The following is a 17473-nucleotide window of genomic DNA, read 5'->3' as shown; positions in this document are numbered from 1 at the left end:
AGACAAAGCCAGCATGGAATGCCAGGGATAGTGTCTGTTTCGTTGATAAGAGCACTCTCTACCTACGATGGTTGAAGCACTGAGTAGTAAAGCAAGTCTCAAGAATTGTCTCCAACATTGGGAGGAAGCAGAAGTGTGGCTATCAGACATGAGAAAGAGCATGAAACATGTCAAACATGTCAGTACATTTAATCAGCTACACTGATTATGAAATAGAGTTCAAAGTTCTATTTTTTTTTTTTTTTCACTGTAGTAGTGTGAAACATCACCTCTTTTGAAATAAGAAAAATAAAACCATGTGGTTCATCTGGGGAGTTTGGGAAACTCCAGTACTACCACATCAGATTTTTCCCTCGTGCTCAGTTTTGATAATACTACCTGTATTCATGTGACTTTTAAATTTAGTGACCAAAAGTCTCAGACCCCGAGGTCAATTCAAAGAAAGGGCAACATAGAAAGCGGGGGTTGTTAGTAGAACGGGGAGTGGCTTACATTAGATGGGTGTGTGACCATAAGCTCGTCCCTGTACTCTGAGACTGGATAACCATGGACAGAACCATGGACCTCACTTTCTGATGAAGGACCTGTTGGTGCCATTGACAATGGGATATGCAAATACGTATTTTCTTTCTTTCTCTCTCTCTCTCTCCCCCCCTCTCTTTTGAGATGGAGTCTTACTCTATTGCTCAGGCTGGAGTGCAGTGGCACAATTTCAGCTCACTGCAGCCTCCGATTCCCAGGTGCAAGTGATTCTCATGCCTCAGCCTCCCAAGTAGCTGGGATTACAGGCATGCATCACCATACCTGGATAATTTTTGTGTTTTTTAGTAGAAATGGAGTTTCACCATGTTGCCCAGGCTGGTCTTGAACTCCTGACCTCAGGTGATCTGCCCACCTCAGACTCTCAAAGTGCTGGGGTTACAGGCATGAGTCACCACACCTGGCCTGTATTTTTCTCTTCTGAATCCCTGTGTCCATTTTGATGGTCTCCAGCTGTTCTGGGACTATGCTTACTATAGGTATCATGGGCTATCTTGCTTTCTTCCACAGGGCCTAGGGTTCTGATGACAAAGAGAAGCATCTTGTCAATTGCCCAGCATCCTGGCAAGTTTACTTTGCAACTTGAGCCTTGTGGGTTTGTGACTGGAGGGGAAATGCAACTTCCTGGTTCATAGGGGGAGGTTCCAAAAGTTTTTCTGACTCCTCTTGATGACTAACAGTAAATGTAAATGAGTCAGAAAGAAATATATCACATTTCTAAAACAATGCATAAGGACACACGGAAGGGTTTTGGAAAAATGAAGGCTGATTTGTTTTTTGGTTATCCTTCAAACACTAGAAATATCATTAGACATAATCCTAAGCATAAGCATAAGATCAGCTTTTTCCATTTCCAGTTTTCCTGCTGGGAAGAACAAATAAACAGATGGAGTAGAAGTTTCAAAGGGAAACACGAGGAATGTGACGGAGGGGGCTGTTGACTACTAGGGGTACTAGTCACACAGGGGAGGGTAGAGATGGCTAAATGAAGACAGCAGAGTTTGGCATTAAGGAAGCATTGCCAGAATGGCAAAGAGGCGCCATGTCTGACTTGAAGCTCTGGACTTCCGGCCAGCCTCTTTGAATGCCGAGAGACGGGGGCCAAAAGCAGAAATGGAGAAATCAGATACCAAACTTGAGTTCTGGGAGATCTGGGGGAGCATAAGGCCATGCTTCTTTCAAATGACCGTGAATGAAAGAGGCTTCAAGGATCACTTTTTCATCGAAGCAGCCTCATTTCCCTAAAATATCAGTCCACAGAGCACCCCAGGGTTGGGAGGTAGTTTCCTCAGTGATTCCCGAGGGACCTTCATGGGGCTTCTAGCAGGTCTAACTCACAAGAGCAGGTCAAAGAGGAGGAGAAACTGGAAGATGTCTCATGGGACATCAGAAGTCTTATTCAATCACATTCATGACACACCCTTATTAGGTCTGCCTGGGGAAATTTTGGGAAAGGTCTGGGAGTGTCAGGTCCCCTAATAACCAGTGAGAATCAACCAGACAAATAAATCAGGGGTTGGACAAAAGGGTCTTATACCAGGGAATAGCACTAGATGTGTAGCAATTTTTTAATTAATAGACATGTTTCTCATTTATCATATCCATGCTAGACCTTTTTAGTCTTTTCCATTTTTCAGTTGTTAACAACTCTCATTTCTTTACTTGACTGTGAACATTGTACAGCACTATGATTCTGCATATGGTCAGATTTAATTGTTGCCTTTGTGGTTCAGAAGGGCAAAGTCCCAGGTCCCAGTTATAGGTTAACCCTCTCCTTATGCTGCCTGCTCTACCTCTACCCAAATTCCTTGGGTAGCTACTGTAAACATACTTCTGTCCACAGTGGCTTCAAGCCTCACTTCCAGGGTCCCCAACTTCTCCCCACTCTAAAGCTGACCTCCATCACACTGCCATTGTCAAGCTCATGAAAAGTCATAGCTGGTTCTAGTCTACACAACCGTTATTCCTACAGAGATGACTGCTCTTCACAGGCACTCACCTCTGCTGCTGCAGCAGATTGCAAGCTGTTCTCTGCTGCCACGTGCCAATCTTTGCATTGCTCCCACCATCCCTTTCCCCATGCAAATCCCATGTTATTTTTCCTGGGTGGCCATTGCTGATTGTCCCCATCCTCACTCTGGTCTACTGATATCTAGGATGACCTCTCCCTACACCCTAGGACATGGCCTTCCTGTACTGCCTGTCTCAGACCTTTAGGCTCTTTCTACTGCTGGAAGATGCCATTTTTTAAGGTTACAGATTTCCCTTTTGGTGTTCTATTTATGGAGTTGGATCAGGTTCTCATTTGGGCTAGGACAGGGATGAAGAGATGATGTTGCTGCATATAGCATGGTGGCAATCATGCCCTTTAATCTCAGCATCTTAAAGATTGTGTCCATGGGATGAATCTCCCCTTGTGTGGAGTAGATATACCCATTTTATTAGGTTCCTCTCAGTGGTTACAGCACTGCCTTCACAACCACCTTTGTACTCATGATGAGTCGGCTCTAAAGATTACTGAACTGAAGGCTGGGGGAGATTCCTGACCACCTGCTCTTCCCGCTTGGTATGCTGTGAAAAGAAGGAAGGTAGGGAAATTAAAAATTTGGATATTTTATAGATTTTATAGATCCCTTTTCTGAACCCGAATCCTAGAATAGAGGTGTATTAATCAATTAAGGAAAAAGCCAAAAACAGAGAGTTTTTCTAATTTCTTATTTAGGATGCTATAGGAAAAACAACCCACAGGGATCCCTTACTCCAACATGGATGGCAACATTAATGTGAAAGTGGTAGCTTGACAGGGTTGGGAAGACAGCAGAACTGAGTTAGCAAGCCCAAATCTCTCCTAAATTTTGTATGCCTTGAAAGTGATGATTTCCCTGTTGGTGTTCTATTTATGGAGTTGGATCAGGTTCTCATTTGGGCTAGGACAGGGATGAAGAGATGATGTTGCTGCATATAGCATGGTGGCAATCATGCCCTTTAATCTCAGCATCTTAAAGATTGTGTCCATGGGATGAATCTCCCCTTGTGTGGAGTAGATATACCCATTTTATTAGGTTCCTCTCAGTGGTTACAGCACTGCCTTCACAACCACCTTTGTACTCATGATGAGTCGGCTCTAAAGATTACTGAACTGAAGGCTGGGAGAGATTCCTGACCACCTGCTCTTCCCGCTTGGTATGCTGTGAAAAGAAGGAAGGTAGGGAAATTAAAAATTTGGATATTTTATAGATTTCCAAAAGTTTTTCTGACTCCTCTTGATGACTAACAGTAAATGTAAATGAGTCAGAAAGAAATATATCACATTTCTAAAACAATGCATAAGGACACACGGAAGGGTTTTGGAAAAATGAAGGCTGATTTGTTTTTTGGTTATCCTTCAAACACTAGAAATATCATTAGACATAATCCTAAGCATAAGCATAAGATCAGCTTTTTCCATTTCCAGTTTTCCTGCTGGGAAGAACAAATAAACAGATGGAGTAGAAGTTTCAAAGGGAAACACGAGGAATGTGACGGAGGGGGCTGTTGACTACTAGGGGTACTAGTCACACAGGGGAGGGTAGAGATGGCTAAATGAAGACAGCAGAGTTTGGCATTAAGGAAGCATTGCCAGAATGGCAAAGAGGCGCCATGTCTGACTTGAAGCTCTGGACTTCTGGCCAGCCTCTTTGAATGCCGAGAGACGGGGGCCAAAAGCAGAAATGGAGAAATCAGATACCAAACTTGAGTTCTGGGAGATCTGGGGGAGCATAAGGCCATGCTTCTTTCAAATGACCGTGAATGAAAGAGGCTTCAAGGATCACTTTTTCATCGAAGCAGCCTCATTTCCCTAAAATATCAGTCCACAGAGCACCCCAGGGTTGGGAGGTAGTTTCCTCAGTGATTCCCGAGGGACCTTCATGGGGCTTCTAGCAGGTCTAACTCACAAGAGCAGGTCAAAGAGGAGGAGAAACTGGAAGATGTCTCATGGGACATCAGAAGTCTTATTCAATCACATTCATGACACACCCTTATTAGGTCTGCCTGGGGAAATTTTGGGAAAGGTCTGGGAGTGTCAGGTCCCCTAATAACCAGTGAGAATCAACCAGACAAATAAATCAGGGGTTGGACAAAAGGGTCTTATACCAGGGAATAGCACTAGATGTGTAGCAATTTTTTAATTAATAGACATGTTTCTCATTTATCATATCCATGCTAGACCTTTTTAGTCTTTTCCATTTTTCAGTTGTTAACAACTCTCATTTCTTTACTTGACTGTGAACATTGTACAGCACTATGATTCTGCATATGGTCAGATTTAATTGTTGCCTTTGTGGTTCAGAAGGGCAAAGTCCCAGGTCCCAGTTATAGGTTAACCCTCTCCTTATGCTGCCTGCTCTACCTCTACCCAAATTCCTTGGGTAGCTACTGTAAACATACTTCTGTCCACAGTGGCTTCAAGCCTCACTTCCAGGGTCCCCAACTTCTCCCCACTCTAAAGCTGACCTCCATCACACTGCCATTGTCAAGCTCATGAAAAGTCATAGCTGGTTCTAGTCTACACAACCGTTATTCCTACAGAGATGACTGCTCTTCACAGGCACTCACCTCTGCTGCTGCAGCAGATTGCAAGCTGTTCTCTGCTGCCACGTGCCAATCTTTGCATTGCTCCCACCATCCCTTTCCCCATGCAAATCCCATGTTATTTTTCCTGGGTGGCCATTGCTGATTGTCCCCATCCTCACTCTGGTCTACTGATATCTAGGATGACCTCTCCCTACACCCTAGGACATGGCCTTCCTGTACTGCCTGTCTCAGACCTTTAGGCTCTTTCTACTGCTGGAAGATGCCATTTTTTAAGGTTACAGATTTCCCTTTTGGTGTTCTATTTATGGAGTTGGATCAGGTTCTCATTTGGGCTAGGACAGGGATGAAGAGATGATGTTGCTGCATATAGCATGGTGGCAATCATGCCCTTTAATCTCAGCATCTTAAAGATTGTGTCCATGGGATGAATCTCCCCTTGTGTGGAGTAGATATACCCATTTTATTAGGTTCCTCTCAGTGGTTACAGCACTGCCTTCACAACCACCTTTGTACTCATGATGAGTCGGCTCTAAAGATTACTGAACTGAAGGCTGGGAGAGATTCCTGACCACCTGCTCTTCCCGCTTGGTATGCTGTGAAAAGAAGGAAGGTAGGGAAATTAAAAATTTGGATATTTTATAGATTTTATAGATCCCTTTTCTGAACCCGAATCCTAGAATAGAGGTGTATTAATCAATTAAGGAAAAAGCCAAAAACAGAGAGTTTTTCTAATTTCTTATTTAGGATGCTATAGGAAAAACAACCCACAGGGATCCCTTACTCCAACATGGATGGCAACATTAATGTGAAAGTGGTAGCTTGACAGGGTTGGGAAGACAGCAGAACTGAGTTAGCAAGCCCAAATCTCTCCTAAATTTTGTATGCCTTGAAAGTGATCTAGAAGTTGCTTCAGGCCCTGTGAGGAATACTGAAGGAGCTGTGTTGAAATTCAGCAGGCCAGTGACAGGGCCACAGTAGGGATAGACAGGGAGACCTAGCTGCCGAGGTTGCAGAGCAGAGTGTAGACAAGGGCATGATGAAGGATTTGGCTGACATGCAGAGGGTCCAAAAGATGTCTCAAAGAGGCTGAGCCAGCCAGGGAGATCCCCTGGGCCCTAACCAAGCCAAGAGATAAAATCACAAGTTCCACAGCTGCAGACTTCAATAGAGACCCAGGGGGTAGCAGTGGTGTAGGGGGTGTCCAGAAGACACCACTGCCTAAATACAAATCCTCTTCTCCTTTGCCATCTAGGGAAAGAGAAGGAAGGAAGAATAGGGAGAAAGAGCTCTGGCAGAGGTATCTTTGAGTGACTGAATAATGACCTGAAATGAGACTCTCCTAAAATTAGTAACATTAATATTTTTCTTCTGCCCAGTGAAAGTGCAGGGTAAATTAAAGTAGATCAGTTTATTTTCTTAGATTGAGTATTCATACGTAAATGTGATTCTCTGTGTGTGTGTGTGTGTGTGTGTGTGTGTATAAACATACATACACACATATCTATCTAAATATATATTGAGAGATTTTTATAAATATATGTTTATTTAACAGTAGGTCTTGATCAAATGTCAAATCAAACAAAGACAGCGAGACCAGAATAATTCCAGGTAATTCAAAGGCATCAACATTTTTGAGTATTCTATTATCTCCTGGACCTTCTCTTGTTCATATGCTTTGTGTTTATATATTATTGTTTGTCCTGGGCACCTTTCAAAATCAGACACATCTGAACTCATTCTTCTAGCCCACTGCCATTTTCAAGCATTTGCAAACCTTATTTCTATCCCGATTTGTCCTGTGCATCTGTCCTTTTCCCTTTGAACCAATGCTGCTGCTGCTCTTCAGACCTTCATGACTTTTTGAGACACCTGGAAGAGCCTCCTGACCCCTTGCCACACTTCCCAACCTCCTGACACCTCAGCATCTGTTAATTTGCTAGAGGATATATCTGACTATTACACTTATTTCTTCTAAATCATTAAATGACTTCTCATCAATGAAATAATATACTTGACCTATGCAGGCTCTTCATAACCTGGCTAGAGCCCATGTTTCAACCTTTGTTTCCATTTTCCACCTCCCTGCTGTCTCTCTCATGGTCTAGCCTTGACCACTGATTTGCTGGTTTTTGAACAGTTTTGAAAGGTTTGACTTCAACCTAGTTATCTCATATCCACATCTTCTGCTCTAATGATACCTTTTTTCCAAGGATTCCCTGACACCCTCGCTCTCTTGTTCTGCTGTTGTATTTTGTGTATGCTTCTGCAATAGAATACAGTCTGTGCCATAATATATGTGACTAACTGACTTCCTTCTAGATTTAGAGTCCCTGGAAGGCAGGACCCATTTTTAAATTAACTTTTCATCTCTCACTCTACCCAACACAATTGGTGCCATCTAGAGTATTTGATAAATGCATGTAAAAGTGCTCTATAAACAGCAAAGTGCTATGTAAATAGTAATTCTTATTACTATTTATATCATATTATTTTACTATTACTAATTATATGATATTATTATTTGTTAAATTGAGTTGAATTTACTTTCAGAAGACTTTTCATTTTCTGGGAGAAATAATTTCACACCTGTGGAAATGCTAGAATAACTGACATGATGTCTGAAGACATGGTAGGCAGAGATATCACTGGGGGAGAAAGGAGAGGGAGCCTTAATTTTGAAGTCTTCCTTTTCCTTCACAGGCATGTCCCAGAGGGCCAGACTTGTCCAGTGCTCCTTATCATTTATCTGTGGCTTTTATTCACCTCATATTACAAATCACAGACATTAATGGAAAGTTCTCCATCAGGGAAGATCAAAGAGGTGGCACTGTAATAAGAAACAGCAGGCTGTGGGGAGTTGGCCCTAGGCACAAGCTCTATCCGTGCTTGCCTTACATGTCAGGCCAAGCACCTCTCTCCTGACCTTTGAGCCATAGGCATGCTATGAATCTAATATGCCTGGCATTTCCTGATACAGGGATTATTTCCATCTCTAGGAATTCTATAAATGTTCTCAGAAGCCTTTGGGACATTTACATTTTAAAAATAAACCTTTAGAATTCAACACAAATATCCTAGAAATCCGCGTGTCAGCCTTTTTCTTGAAAACACCTGTAAGTCCTGCTGTGGCTTGCTGAAGCAGGAAAGGGAAAGACCACAAGGATCATGCTCATAGGTAAAAATGCCCGCAAGAAATAGCCATGCAGAAATTGGCATGACCATGTTGAAAGTCTGCCAACTTTTTCCATGAGAGCTTTGGAAAGTTTGATCAACCAAGAGAGAGAACGAAGAGTGGGAAAAAGGAAAGGAAATTAAAGAAAGAAAAGGAAAAGAGGGAGGGAGGGAAGGGAAGAGGGAGGGAGGAAGGGAGGGAGGGAGGAAAGGAAGGGAGAGGACGAAGGGAAAGAAGGGAAGAAAGGGAGGGAGGGAGGGAGGAAGGAAGGCAGGGAAGGAGGGAGGGAAGGGGTGAAGGAGGAAGGCAGGAAGGAAAGAGAAATTGAGAAAAGGAAAAAAGATAAGAAAAACAGAAAGAAAGGAAGGAAGGAAAAAGTGAGTTCCTGGAAGCTGTTACCTATCACTTGGGCAGGTATTGAGGATTTAGTTTTTCAGGCAGCAAATCTGCCAAAATCCATATCTAGGTTACCTCTGGAGTATCCCCATGGAGGAGGAAATAGCCCAAATGCAACTGAAATAAGAGATAAAAGAAAAGGGAGATTTTCTCCAATGCTGGATGTTGTAGAATAGTATCAACTCTCCCCTCTCCTGGAACAATGCAAATGTGAAGGGGCATCCTACCTGCTATGCTGATAGTGGCTGCAGCCTTGGCAGTACTGAACTTCTCCCCATGCTTATTGGTAGCTATGCATGTGTAGAGTCCTGGCTTGGTGATAAACAGCTGCAGTCTTGAGTCAATCACTCGGTCTTTTACACTCTCTTGAATGGACCCAGAAGAAACCTGATGGAGTAAAGGAAAATAAAAGATAGAACTCAGTCAAGGATTTCCTACTATACTACGTCAGTAGATTTGAAGGGAAAAGCATTAAGATTATAATCAAGTGCATGTGGTACACTGCAAAAAGAGCCAAAAGATTTTCCCTGCCTATGCCCATGCCCTTGCAATGTGACTTTGTAGCTTTTCCCTCAAGAAGTAGCATTTTTCTCCATAATTTGAATCTAGATTAGCCTTGTGATGTGTTTTGGAATGAATGAGCAGAAACTAAAGTTCTTGCACATTGTGGCTTGCTCTCTGTTTATGGAACCTGGGGCTGCCTATAAACAAGCAAGAGCCAGCATGCTAGAAGATGAAACACACATGGCCCATTTATCCCCACTGCCCCAGGTGGGAACCAACAACAACCATCCAAGGTACGCATAAGGCTATTCTGAACCAACTAGCACCCTTTCAACCTGTCAGTCACAGGAACTTGACCAACCAAGATCAGGCAGTCCTGCCCAGAAGCAAAACCAAATCAGCAAAACCAGCCAGTTGAACCACAGACTTGTGAGCACTAATAGTTATTGGTTTAAGTCACTAAGCTTTGGGCTGATTTGTTATACAGGCATAGATAACCAATACAAGGTATGAATGATATACAGCATGGATCCTCCGATATATGTCTTCAATGTCCTGCAGATGACAGTTAAGTATGAGAGGTTGCAGACTTGAGGACTTATTTTCATAACTCCTGTTCAGTTCCCCATAAATGCATGTCAGATAGGTGAATGGTTATCAAGAAAAATGGTTGTGAAGCCAAGTCTGTCTTTGAGGCATGACATACATAATACATACATAATACCTCAAGGTCACTGAAAACATCCTTAGTAGGAAAGAAAAGCAGTTTTTAAACTGCCTGACCTCTCTCCTCCTGGACTTCATCCAGGTGTTGAAATAGTGCAGCAAAGAGACCAACACGTTAGGAGGTTCATGCAGGAGGTACTACTTAAACCAGAAAATCAAATGTCCTTAAAGAGCCAAGATATCAATGCAATATTGACACACAATTAACAGCTTAATTTATACAAATGCATATATATTAGTCAACATTACTCCAGCTCCATAGGAAAGATAGCTGCCCGGCACATTTTACAAGGTTGCATAGTTAGAATTTGCATCCTAGTGTGTCTGACACCAAAGCCTATGCTTTTAATCATTATGTTACAGTGCCTTCCCTAGTCCTAGAAGAGAGAACAAATGAGAAGTCATTAGAAAACAGGAGTAACAATTACCTTAACAAATCAACCAACCATGAACAAAATATGTATCTGACAAGTGTCATTGTTAAGGTGGTGGCATTTTTTTAAATGGTGGTTCTTTTTTCATTGTTTTCTTGAGCACAGTACCACTTTTTCAATAACTAATCTTTAATTAACACTACTTAGAGGAGGGAAACATGATGCCAATTTGAGGGACACTGGAGTGAAATGACAATTAAGGAATCAGCTGGTGTTATGCCTTGACTTTATCTTCAAGGAGTGGAGGTACGTCCTATGTTGGCCTGAGCTTGGCTGCTTGGCTGAAAGAGATTCCTCTGTCCAATATTAGGGAATGAGGCTGAGAATGAGACATTTTGGAGCCAATTATTTTATCGTGTTGCATGAGAGAGGATTTTCACAGTTTGACTAGCCAGGAAGAAGAAAGCTCTGAGGTAAGGCCAGCTTTCTTCCTGGCTGCCAGGTGGCTGGCTATCCCTGGCACCAAGCACTGTGTAGCTATCCTACACAGTGAACGTTTGTCAAACTACCTTTTTATTCTTTACCTTCACTGCTGGTCTCAATTCTTATGATAAAAACTGGCTTATGTGAGTATCAATTTACCTTAACTGGGAATCTTTCCAGGTCAGATCAAGTATTGAGGCATTTTCCCCAGATAAGCAACCTAGACTCTATGAGAAATTTACAAAGTGAGGAGAAAAATATTTTTAAGAGACATGCACTCAGTTGGAATTGAAACTAAACTCATCATCATATTTATCAGGAGTGCAATGTCTCGTTATATGAGTATCCAAGTTAGATCAAGGGGACTGAAAATATTTGGACTCGACCGAATTTTAATACAAAGCAACAATGAGAAAAAAAGCTAAAGACCCCAAGCCTCTATGCTCAATCAACACACTTTATGTTATTTTGTATTTTATTTTTTGTTTATATCTCTTTCCAGTTTAGATAAGCAAAAGCAGAGCAGTTTGCAAAATCCTTTGCAAAGATAGTTCCCTCCTGCAAGAAGCAGGAATGCGCAATGCCTTAGAGACAACTTTGAAGCAAGAACTCTCCCCAAATGTTGCCCTAGTTCCCACTGTTTTCATGTTCACACCTAAGAAAGTCATTCTTAAACACCTCCTCAAGGTCACTGAAAACATCCTTAGTAGGAAAGAGAAGCAGTTTTTAAGCTGCCTGACCTCTCTGCTCCTGGACTTCATCCAGGTGTTGAAATAGTTCAGCAAAGAGACCAACACGTTAGGAGGTTCATGCCTGAGTACGAAGTGGCTCCTGAATGCTTTCCCCCCTGCTTCCAGAGGCCTTGCTTGATTCAGTTTGTGACTCACGCGCAGCAGGCCCTGTTAGTCATAGTTTGAATTTGTTTTTCTTTCTTAATGGATCGTTCTGATCAACAGTTTAGTATTTTTGATGATCTGAAAATAAAAACAAATTCCTCTGCCCTCCATTTTGATATTTTTTCGCGCCTCAGGTTTCAAAGATCAAAGGGGTGAGTCCAGATTAGTGCTGTGAGCTTTTACCAAGGTATGCCTAAGCAAAACAGAGTACTTAATTGAGGTGACTATGTCTGGTAGTTACAGGAAATACATGATTTTCTCCAAGTCACTCAGGCATATGGACCTGAGGGAGCTGGAGAAACAGCTCCCTGCTCTGGGTGTGATGTTCTCTCTTTCTGAGTTAGCCATAACTATGTGAGGAGATGGACCTGTTAATTTGCTTGACTGTGGTAATCATTTCACGGTATATGTTTATCTAAACATCATGTTTTACACCTTAAATGTATATAATAAGAATCATAATAAAACTTTTTTTTTCTAAAAAGAAGCAGTAGGATAGGAAGCTCTATTAAATAGGCATAATAATTCGTACCTGACATAATGTGTGTAAAAACTCTTTGAAGGTGATAGAGCAGTTATAGACCTGTGGACTACTTCTTAATTTATCATTAATACTTTACTAATGCTGTCTTGAGAGAATCTACCCCCAGCTATGGATAATCTGATAATTTTATGATTTGACCTTAGCTAGCAAAGACCTCTGAAAGGTATTCTGGCCTCAATGGCCCTGTCTTGCAGATAGTTCCAGCTGGCTGGGAATAGAATGTGGCCCAGCAGGGTGCAGTGGCTCATGCCTGTAATCCCAGCACTTTGGAAGACCAAGGCGAGCAGATCACAAGGTTAGGAGATCAAGACCATCCTGGCTACCATGGTGAAACCCCATCTCTACCAAAAATACAAAAAATTAGCTGGACTTAGTGGCATCTGCCTGTAGTTCTAGCTACTCGAGACGCTGAGGCAGGAGAATCGCTTAAACCCAGAAGGCGGAGGTTGCAGTGAGCCAAGATGGTGCCACTGCACTCCAGCCTGGTGACAGAGCAAGACTCCATCTTGGGGGGAAAAAAAAAAAAGAATGTGGCCCAGTAGGGTTCATGTTTATGCAGTTGTAATAATGTCTGTTTATGAATCATAGAAAAAGGGATAATAAACCAAGAGACATTTCCATAGTTTTTCTGATTAATGTAGCCAGAAATATTAGCCTCTTTCAAACTGGCTGCTGAATTATTCCACATAAGACTTGTTACGTGTAATTATTTTGGTTTACACAGCCAGTAAGATAAAAGGACTTCACAGGTCGTGTATTTTTAACCAAAACTACTGCCTCTTAAAAATATGTCTAAATATAGATAAGGTTCCCTTTAAGAAAATTCTAAAAGACAACCTTCAACCTAGGTGATTTGGCTGTTTATTTGATAAAATTCTTCTAATAAGTTAAAATTTTTCAACTTCTGAAATATTTTAGAAATTATATTTATTGGACAAAGCAAGAGGGACATAAAATTTTTCTATATTAGTTGCATGCCAAAATAAGAGAGATATATTACTGGTATAACTTTAAATAAATCTGGTTATAAAAATACAAATAATTTTCTTTTTAAAAAGTAAGCTCTGCTCTTTCCATGCCAACCACTATTTCCAAGATTGTAAAACAAAAGGGATATTACTATTTACTCTGAACTTCATCTGTGAATTCAGATTTCCACAAAAAAATGCTTGGTATTTCCATAGGAGGAAAGCAAGACAGTTTCTAATCACTTTGGGACACGTTGCTGGACTTTCTCTTGCTCTTTGGCTCTAACCTTTCAGGGTTTTGGTTTACTGGCAGGTTCACAGCAGGGGAGAAAGAGAGCACTCGCTTCTTTCAGAGTACCCATTGTACTGAGTAGCGTGCTATGGCATTAGTTTACTAACTTGTAGTGAGTGAAGAGCCGCAATTCAAACTCTGTTTTATTCTGTGCCAAATATCTCCCAGCTCCGCGTTCGTCTTTGTTCAGTCCACCAAACACGATATCAGGACTATAGGATTCTCTGTGTTTTCCTCCATGGGATTTCTGGTTTGCTACTTTTACAACCTGAAATGCCTGACATTGCCTTCATGTCCTGTGATTTGCGTCAGTGTGGACAGTCATCTTGATTTCCTTTCAGACTTGGGTAGAATTACCAAGAACTAAACTTGGCTCTAAGGGCAGCACACACACTCTGACCGTAAGAACTGCGGATGTACTTTTGCTTTCTTCCTGGATGAAAGTCATTTTGTTTGTTTTATTCCTGTTTTAGAATCTGAGGTGATAAATCTATTTTGCCTTTCACTTTTTGTGAGTCACATGTTGAATGAATAAGTTGGGGTCTCAATAAGGCTGCACCTATCTTAAACTATCCTACTCTTGTTATTCTTGAACTTCGACAGAGAATAATCATTTAACTTCCAGTTCTAACCTCATATGAGTCTTTTGAGAATACTAGAAACTTAAAAAGTATATACCTTTCTATTTTCTTTATTACTATTTTTTACATAAGCAAATTAGTGAAGTTATATTGTCAGTCTCCCAATTTGATTTTATTTATTTACTTTTTGAGATGGAGTCTTGCTCTCTTGTCCAGACTGGAGTGCAGTGGCGTGATTTTGGCTCACTGCAACCTCCGCCTCCCGGATTCAAGTGATTCTCCTGCCTCAGTCTCCCAAGTAGCTGGGACTACAGGAACATGCCACCACGCCTGGCTAATTTTTTTGTATTTTTAGTAGATATGAGGTTTTCACCGTGTTAGCCAGGATGGTCTTGATCTCCTGACCTCATCATAATCCTCCCACCTCGGCCCCCAAAGTGCTGGGATTACAGGAGTGAGCCACCACGCCTGGTCCAGTCTTCCAATTTTCTTAGGATGTCTTTATACTCCCTTGACAGGCTTAAGACTATAGCAGTTTCCACAGAAGAGCCAAAAAACACATTGACAAACAAGAATCAAATTTTAAATGACACTTGAAATGTTCTTAGAGAGGTAAAGAAGAACAGGGATTCCAAGTTACTTTATTGTAACTGGACAAAATTAGAGAACATTAGCCCTGATGTCTCTAATTATACCATTAGAGATCATCTTTGACAGTCACCTGACATCTGTGTTAGTGTAGATATGAGAAAATCAGTGTCTGAGTGGTAAATGGACCCCAAAATCACATTAACTAAAGAGGGGCATTTACAACCCCAGTCTTCCAACTCCCCATCTAATTCTCATTCTACCATGCCTCAAGTTACAAGCTGGAAAAGCATGTTCATTTGTTTATGTACTGTCTTCGAAGGGATGTAGGATAGACAGATAAAATGGAACAATTTTATTAACAAATTACGAGAAAAATAATTTTGTTCAAGTAACAGAAAAGAAACTTCAGCGAAAACAGTAGTGAAAATGACAATAATAAATGAATTCTACGCCTTGGAGGGTGCCATTGCCATAAGACATTCTTTGTTATTGGGTTAGTCATAGAATTTGTTTTGTTTTGTTTTCCTGTTTTACAACATCGAACTAAAATTTCACACATTGACACATTTTGTTCTCCACATCCTTCTCTCCCTTCCCCTTCTTCCCTTTCTTGTCTTGTGTCCTAGTTCTCAACTTTCAGGGCTGCAGCCAATCAATCTTAGGGCACCCGGCTTTAGAGGGACAAGGGTAGGGCCAGGTGCAAGTAGAGAGCAAAGCATTATTCTTTGAAACTCCTTTTTTTTAAAAAAAAAAAATTTAGACTTTTAATTTTTTAGGTTATTGGTGGTATAACTCACAAACAGAAATTGTACATATTTAAGGAGAACAAGGTGATGTTTTGGTATACATATATATTATGAAATGATCACTGCAATCAAGCTAGTGAACTATCACCTCACATGGTTACCTTTGTGTGTGTGTTTTGAGAACACTTAGGTCTACCCTCTTAGCAAATTTCAGTTGTGCAATACAGTGTTGTTAACTGTAGTTCCCATATTGTACATTACATCTCCAGTATTTATTCATCTTGCATGGCTGAAACTTTGTACCCTTTGATGATCATCTCCCCATCCTCCCATCCCTGACAGCCACTATTCTATTCTGTGCTTCTATGAGTTCAACTCTTAGATTCCACATATAAGTGAGATCATTTGGTATTTGCCTTTTTGTATCTGGCTTATTTCACTTAGCTTAATGTTCTTGAGGTTATCCATGTCAAGACGCCTTTGAATAAGGGTTCAGGTCTGGGAAACTTCACTCCCAGTCTTCTGAACACTCTTCCCTTCTATCTTTCTGAAACTGTAAGTTGTTTAACTTTATTTAAAAGCAGTATACCAATTCACGTATTACATGGAGATGCCTCAGGGTTACTATTCTTTCATGCCGCGAAATCCTTCTAAACCCTACATTATGCAAGCCCTAGTGACGGGATAACTTCCTGCTTTAAGGCTGTTTTTTTATTTTTTGTTTTGTTCCAGAGTATTTGCCTTAGTTTTAGTCACTGTTATTTAATTTAGAGGAGGAAACCTTATGATGGTCTACAAAAGAGAGGAATAAAAACTAGGAATAAGAATTGCGTTATGAAAAAATCATTCTGGGATTTTTGGTGCTCATCATTGTAGGCACAGAGACACCAGAAGTGCACACACAAGGAGAGAAAGCCCTGTGAGAATACAGGGAGATAACAATGTGAAGCCATCTGCAAGCCAGGAAGAGAGGCCTTACCAGGAATCAACCCTGAGAGTACCTTGACTTTGGGCTTCCAGCCGTTAGAACCGTAGGAAGAAGAATTCTGTTGTTTAAGACACCCAATCTGTGGGATTCTATTATGGCAGCCGTAACATACTAATATAATCCTGGAGAAGAGAAAGTCAGGAAGATATGAAATAGTTCAAGTCCCTGAAGGAATGTGCCTTGGATTGGGTAGAAATTATACTTAATATCATTTGAATTATACCATAAGGTTTTGCCTTCTTTAAGAAGAAGTCCCCCATTTTCTTGTTGTGATGCTTGTATTAAACACAATTTGGGATGATGTGGATATTAAAGTGTCCCGATTTGGACACTTCTTTGACCTCCAAATGGTACCATTAAAATATTGTAATATGATAATATATGTTCACTACAGCCAAGATACCAAAAAGTTGGATAGCCTATCCTGGAGGAAACGAAAACTGAAAATAGCCATCAGTTAGATGAGTTATCAAGGTTTGGGTTGTTCAGTCATATTGAAAGCCATTCTCAGTCCACCCAAAGGACTGGATTGGACATACACCCATCTCCTTAAGGCATAAAAGTATCCTCCATGGGACCACCTGGAGAGTTATATATGTGTTTTACTGCTGTGCAGTAAAAACTTGAAGGGCTAACTCAATGGACTTGAGGTGCTCAAACCCCCGAAGAAAGTTCTGGCCTTTGACTGGCTCCTGAGAGATGACATCTGACCCTTGGAATATCCTGTGTAATAAGAGTATCTTTGTATATCTGAGATTTTGGGCAATGCCAGATGGTTTATGATAGTAATGTGAATGATAGTGAATACTTGGGATCCTAGGCCACATTGTATTAGTTTGACCTTTAAAGGGGCTGGAAACTAGCTAAGACTAGTTATGTAAGCACTTCACATCTATGTAACAGAGCTCCAGTAAAAACTCTGGACACCAAGGTTAGGGTGAGCCTCCTTGGTTGACAGTACTTCATGCATGATGTCACACATTGCTGCTGGGAGAATGAAGTGCTATCCATGCAACTTCACTAGAAGAGGAAAACTGATTCCTCTGTGCTGATTTTAATCTGTATCATCTTCCTGCAATAAACCATAATCATAAGTA

At 41.1% G+C, this 17473-nt stretch overlaps 1 protein-coding gene across 1 annotated transcript in view; it reads right to left on the bottom strand.

Annotated features, from left to right (window-relative positions):
- The window catches only part of MUSK (muscle, skeletal, receptor tyrosine kinase), a 167632-nt gene that overhangs the window by 56409 nt on the left and 93750 nt on the right, over window positions 1-17473 (bottom strand). The window contains exon 8 of the mRNA XM_011966405.1: window positions 8911-9070. Coding sequence (XP_011821795.1) covers window positions 8911-9070 — 160 coding nt within the window. The remainder of the gene's footprint in view (window positions 1-8910; window positions 9071-17473) is intronic.

Source organism: Mandrillus leucophaeus, unplaced genomic scaffold (assembly GCF_000951045.1).
Source record: "Mandrillus leucophaeus isolate KB7577 unplaced genomic scaffold, Mleu.le_1.0 Scaffold76, whole genome shotgun sequence".
NCBI classification, from domain to species: Eukaryota; Metazoa; Chordata; class Mammalia; order Primates; family Cercopithecidae; genus Mandrillus; species Mandrillus leucophaeus.
This window is presented reverse-complemented; position numbering and strand designations above follow the sequence as displayed.